At 47.0% G+C, this 6,000-nt stretch overlaps 1 protein-coding gene across 1 annotated transcript in view; it reads right to left on the reverse strand.

The window, feature by feature from the left end:
* The window catches only part of UTP20 (UTP20 small subunit processome component), a 65,263-nt gene extending 61,456 nt beyond the window's left edge, over window positions 1-3,807 (reverse strand). Inside the window, exons 1-5 of the mRNA XM_074166786.1 lie at window positions 3,763-3,807; window positions 3,039-3,119; window positions 2,148-2,214; window positions 1,807-1,939; window positions 1,110-1,298 (exon numbers count right to left, since the gene is read on the reverse strand). Coding sequence (XP_074022887.1) covers window positions 1,110-1,298; window positions 1,807-1,939; window positions 2,148-2,214; window positions 3,039-3,119; window positions 3,763-3,807 — 515 coding nt within the window. The remainder of the gene's footprint in view (window positions 1-1,109; window positions 1,299-1,806; window positions 1,940-2,147; window positions 2,215-3,038; window positions 3,120-3,762) is intronic.
* Between the last annotated feature and the right edge of the window lie 2,193 nt (window positions 3,808-6,000).

The raw sequence follows: 6,000 nt of genomic DNA on the forward strand, positions 1-6,000 counted from the left end.
TGTACTTAAAAGTTTCTAAAGATACAATTTATAGAGGTGATAAATATTTGCAGTTCTCTGATAAATATCAGTAACAGTTGCAGGTGGCTCAGCACATGTTCAGTGCAGAGGGAGTGGTGCCTCAGATTCACAGCAAAGCAGATGTCTTCAATATGCCCAACAGCTTTTGCTGGGTTGGGGGAGGAAATCTGTAACCCCTCTTTTGCTCCATCTGTTCCAAACTGAAATTAGGAGCAACCAACACGGACCCAGGGGCTATGATAAAAAGAAGAGCCCTGTTACCACAGCAGTGTAAGATTGAACAAGCAGTCACACTGGGTCAGGTCCATCCAGCCCAGTATTCAGTCTACAGCCGCAGCCAGAAGCAGATGCCTGGGAAAGGTTTAAAAACGGGCCAAGCACATACAAAATCCTTCAGGGACTCCCAAAGCCAGAAGCTGCTCCTGTGCATTTGGTAACTCCCTCCAACTTGGCCACTCTCCCTATGAACCTATGCCAGCCTTCCACATCCACAGCATCCTGCAGGAAGGAGTTTCAAAGCACACAAAACTGCACATACCTCATCTGCCCTCTCACTAAGCACACAAGAAGAAGGAAGAAACATAAAGGGGAAAATACTGGAAAAGGAACAATTAAAGTCTCAAAGGAATCCATTTGATGTCGTAAGTCTAGGTGTCTACAACTGGGAAAGACAGAAATGATACAACTATGACTGAGGTACTTGACAGATACTCAAGTGACCCATGTTGAATTTAGATTTCGTTCACACCTCTCCAATATGACTCTGACAATCCAGTGTCTTTCAGAGCTTTGTTGACCCAGCTGAGGTAGATGCTTCCTCCCCTATCACCTCAGGGGAAAAGGGGACCGAAATCCCAAATCTGCAGTGCAGCCCAGCCCACCCACATCCCCCTTCTAATACAGTAGCCCATGAAAGTCAGTAGAATCTTAAAGAAGCTGCATATGATAACACAGCTCAGAGTCTCTCAGAAAGCAGGCAAAGCATGCTACCAAGTATAACTGAAGCATTACGTCATGTATTTGTGTGGCATTTATATTCCTATAGCATTTAATAGCTGCTGATCAAGACAAACATTAAACACTTTTACCTGTATATGTTCTGTATGTCCTTCACCATCAATCTCCACAAGTATTTGTAGAGGTAGGAAAGAGCGGTAAAAGCCCATTCCAGCAGCTCTGTGTCCTGTGTATCCAGTAACTTGGTGATGGCCAGGAAAAAGTCATGAAAGTGGGGATAGAAATCAGTCTGAAGATCTCGAGCCAGCTGCACTACTAGACTGTGTTTCAGAAAATACATCAGTGTTAGTACATTTAGTTGTTAGTAGTTAGTACATTTCAAAACCAAACCAATAAAAACCTAGTCAAACACTGCATAATCCAGCACAGTCTCTTCAGAAAGAAAGACAGCATCACCTTTACTTCTCACTTTTATTTAAATATCACCTATTAGGCAGCTGTGGATGGCAAGAATCTTATGATTAAAAAAAAAAATCAAGCAGATAACAGTAAACAAGAAAACATAAATCATTAACAACAAACAAAGCACATTAATATTCTGTCTGACACTCAGTAACACTCAGTCTAATTTGCTTGCCTTGTCATAGTTTCTTTTTTGGAAGACTTAGAACCATAAAGCTCTACCAGGGAAATATGACCATTTTGGGCATCGCATTGCTGTATCTTCCTCAGGCACAATAAAAAAAAAACAAAACACTCACAACAGGACTCATGCTTACTTGTAATACTGTCAAGGCTTCAGACTACATTTTGTCACCATATACTTACTCTAATAGGGGTTGATAAGCGAGACTGCCTTTGACCTGCAAATGGGTCTTCAAGCTCTGCACAATGGCACTCTGGTAATGGACCAGCTGGTTGAAGGACTGGCATTTGTTGACCACTTCATTGTAGAATTGCACTGTTTGAAGCACAAGAGAAGAACTCTGAAAACTAGTCCAGTTCCTGGCAAATACGTAGAATGTTAAAGAGCAACAGGTCTCCAAAGCCCATCCAAAAACCAGTCAATAGAAAAGCTCCTATTGGGCTCTGGATGCAAAAGAAATGTTTATTTTACGAAAATCTTAACAGTTAAAGGAAAGCAGAAAACATGAATAAAAATGACATACTAAAATGCTGAGTGAGGTTCAGTTCCCTCCATTTCCGTAGTCCTTCAAAAAAGTAGGTTTCAACCTCCTGTCAAAACAAAGATAAAATAATAGCTACTGGCCCTAATGAATATAGCCTGCAAAGATGAGAGGTTCAAATGAAGAAAACTACCAAGTGCCTTAAATATTTTACTATTTCAAGAAATCTTGACTACTTCACTTCAAAAGTAGCTATGGAATTCCCCTGAAAACAAGACATTTCTTTCTATATTCAAAACACATTTAAAAATATTTTCTGCTGATAGGATTTGTTTACATAATTGCTCTTTAGACCTCTGGCCAGTTTACTGGCCTTAGATGCTGAGCCATAGCCCACCCAGCACAAATGCTTTGGAGTTCCTTTGGCATCCTCACAGCTAATGAGTGGGAAGTTCATAAGAACAATCCAGCAGGCTAGGAGGTAATAACCTACAAAGCACTATATTCACAATGATGATCTAAAGGACGCATATAGATGACCTTTCTTTATGATCTATAAAGACACGTGCACGCACTTTGTACACATGCTGTGAGTGTATGCAACTACTCAGCATCTGTAAGTCTTTGCAGATCCGGACCTAGGACCTCTGACTACCATGGCAGCATCTTCCACGCTCAGACACACCCACAGGCCCACCAGCCACATGGAATGGAAGCCACTGGGGTGGTGCTGTCAGAGAGTCTCTACAGCAATACTGCGAAGCAGGGCAAAAAGTAAAGGGGAACAAAGCACAAAATAAGGCTCCAGGAAAGGCAACTTTTCCAGGAGCTTCTTTCCAATTTCCTCCTGAATAAATTTCTTAAGTGAATCTTGCATGGAGTGCATCTGCATGTGATGTGGTTTCAGGAAATGATCACAACTGCTGTTCTCACCTCAGCGTAGCTTCCAGTTCTGTCAATCCGATGAATAATATCGATATTAATATTGCTTAAGCGCTCCGAAAAGGTAAGAAACTGTAAAACATAAGGACATAGGTGTTTCTTGCTCATTTCTCAGAACGGCCCTTCAAAATCCCTCTCCATAGCACACCCACTGCAAACAAAAACCCCACTTCTAAAGATGGGCTGTCAGAGAGCACACATCAAACCTGTAAGCAATCCTACCAGAATTTTAAGGAAAAAAAAAAAAAAGATGCTTAAAATGCCCAGCAGCGGGACCGACCCTCTCTCCCCTTTGCTCTGCACCACCAAGGCTCACAGCCCTCACGTCTCTGCAACACCATGAAAAAGATGCGGAGAAATCTACCCGGATTTCAACAAACTGCCCGGCTCTTGCTTTCCCTGAAACAACGCCGTGACTAATACCCCCACTGGGTATTACTTTTTTTTTATTAAATTGTGTCAGTTTTCTACAGGAAGGCTGTGGTGTGCCTGCGGGGTGACAGGGACGGTGACTCGGCCCGGGGAGCGCCGGGGAAAGGGGGAGAAGCCGGACTGGGGCGCGGGTGGCGCGGCTCCCCGCCGCCCCGCCACACTGCCCGCCCTCAGGCCTCCTGCCCCAGCACCGCTCCGGGAGCCGGGCACCAACATTAAACGAACATCCCACGGCGAAAACCTAAAAACCCTTCCCCCGGCCGCGGAGACCCGGGGCGCTCACCCGGTGCGTGTTGCCCGACTTGTGGGCTGAGGACTTGTTCTTCATGGCGGCGGTGGCGGAGTGGGGGCGGTCCGGGCCCCCCAGCGCGGCGCAGCCCCACACCGACCGGCCGCACGTGCGGGACTAGGCCCCGGGCGCCGCCATGCCGGCCGCGGGCTGCCGGGAGAAGGAGGCGGGCCCGCCGGCGGAAGGGGCGGGCCAGAGCGGGAGCTGGAGTCGGGGTCTGGGGAAGGGCGAGACCGATACCTTCCCCGGTCGTACCGTGAGGGTAGAGCAGGTCACCTGCCGTAGTGCGGAGGGCTGGGGTAGCCCGGTAGCGGCGGGAGGCCCCAGCGGGGCCCCAGGAAGAGAAGCCGGTAGCGGGGGAGAAAATGTTGTGCTCAGCGCAGCGCTGGTGGCTCGGCCCGAACCGGCCATTGCCAGGCCCCGGTGTCGGTGCGGACTTTTGTCCAGACCACAAAAAAAACCTCATCCCAGACACAAAGTACACGCAAACTAAATCCTCGCACAAGGGCAAATTATTGGTATGAAGTGAGATATATGATTAATATTAGAAGAAGCAGCATGGCCAGCAGGTGGAGGGAGGTGATTCTGCCCCACTGCCTCTGGTGAAACCCCACCTGGAGTACTGCCTCCAGCTCTGGAGCTCCCAACATAAGAAGCACATGGACTTGTTGGAGCAGGTCCAGAGGAGGGCCACGAAGATGGTCAGAGCACCTTTCCTATAAGAAGACAGGCTGAGAGTGCTGGGCTTGTTCAGCCTGGAGAAGAGAAAGCTCCAGGGAGACCTTACAGCAGCCGTCCAGTGCCTAAAGGAGGCCTACAGCAGAGATGGGGAGGGACTCTTTATCAGGGAGTGGAGCGATAGGACGAGGGGTAACAGTTTTAAACTGAAAGAGGAGAGATTTTGGTTAGATATTAGGAAGTAATTTTTGACTGTGAGGATGCTGAGACACTGGAACAGGTTGCCCAGGGAAGTTGTGGATGCCCCATCCCTGGAAGTGTTCGAGGCCAGGCTGGATGGGGCTTTGAGCAACCTGGTCTAGCAGGAGGTGTCCCTGTCCATGGCAGGAGGGTTGGAACTAGATAAACTTTAAGGTCGCTTCCAACCCAAACCATTCTATGATTCTATGATTATGGACTGCTCATCGCTCAGTGCTGCCTCCAGGGCCTGCGGGAGCTTCTGCCTGTGAGGGTAATTGCAGCTGGGGAGATTGGAGATGAGTAGAAGCTGCATGAAGCTTTGGTTTGGACAGGTGCAGTACAAGCAGCCCAGAACCACACAGCCATTTGGGGCTGCAGCTTACAGGGCTTGGGAGCCTCTCCCTCCCTAGCCTGCCTGTCCTGCCTGTTACAGGCAGCTCAAGGCCACTTTCAGAAACCAGGCTTGCGGGTTGTTCAGACAGCAAGACACAAGTTTGATTTGAGCACAGCTGAAGTTCACTATTAGGAGCACGTAGGGACCCACAACTTTGAACAGACCCAACAGGTTAAACATTGCCAGGTGCATCCAGAAAAGCTGCCCACAGGCAGGCAACAAGCCATTAACACGATAGCCATCTGGACAGGCAGGGGAGCGTGCTCGCTCCAACATCTGTGAAGTCAGAGAACTACAGAGACATCTGTTAGCTTTAAAGCTTGCTCTTCTGCTGCTGGAATAGAAGGGACTCCTGGCATTTGCTTTATGTGGGAAGAGAATGCCTATTTTAGGCACTTGAATTCGAAAAGTTTGGCTTAAGTGTTTTGAAGCCTAAATATCTCCATGAGAAAGTGCAGCTAAAAGTGATTGGAGAGGTCTAGAGCTGCAAAAGAGCTTTGGCACCAATATGCAACTGTTTAAGAGCACAAATACCTCTCCAGACATGATTAGTAAATTCACCTAATACATCTCCTACATATTGTGAACTTCTGAGAGCAACAGTCCACAAGATCTTTTTTCCATTATGAATAGCACGTTGTAGAGTTGTGGAATTTCTTGGAATGCACGCGCTCCAAAATCATCCAAGGGAATGAGCAAAATCTAATATTCCTGGAAAGTAACAAGAAGTTACTTTCAGAGCTAAGGTGTGCCTGATGCAGAATAGGAGTCACCAGCAAAAATAAAAGACATTAGAGGAAGTTTTTAAAAGGTTACAAATACTTCTTTATGTTTGTTAAACTGTCAACTTCTCAGAAGATTGAGACAGGCTAGACCTGCAGCTGCTGATTTTCATGAGAGTTTCACCCACAAGAACTACT

This window comes from Numenius arquata, chromosome 2 (assembly GCF_964106895.1).
Source record: "Numenius arquata chromosome 2, bNumArq3.hap1.1, whole genome shotgun sequence".
Lineage (NCBI taxonomy): Eukaryota > Metazoa > Chordata > Aves > Charadriiformes > Scolopacidae > Numenius > Numenius arquata.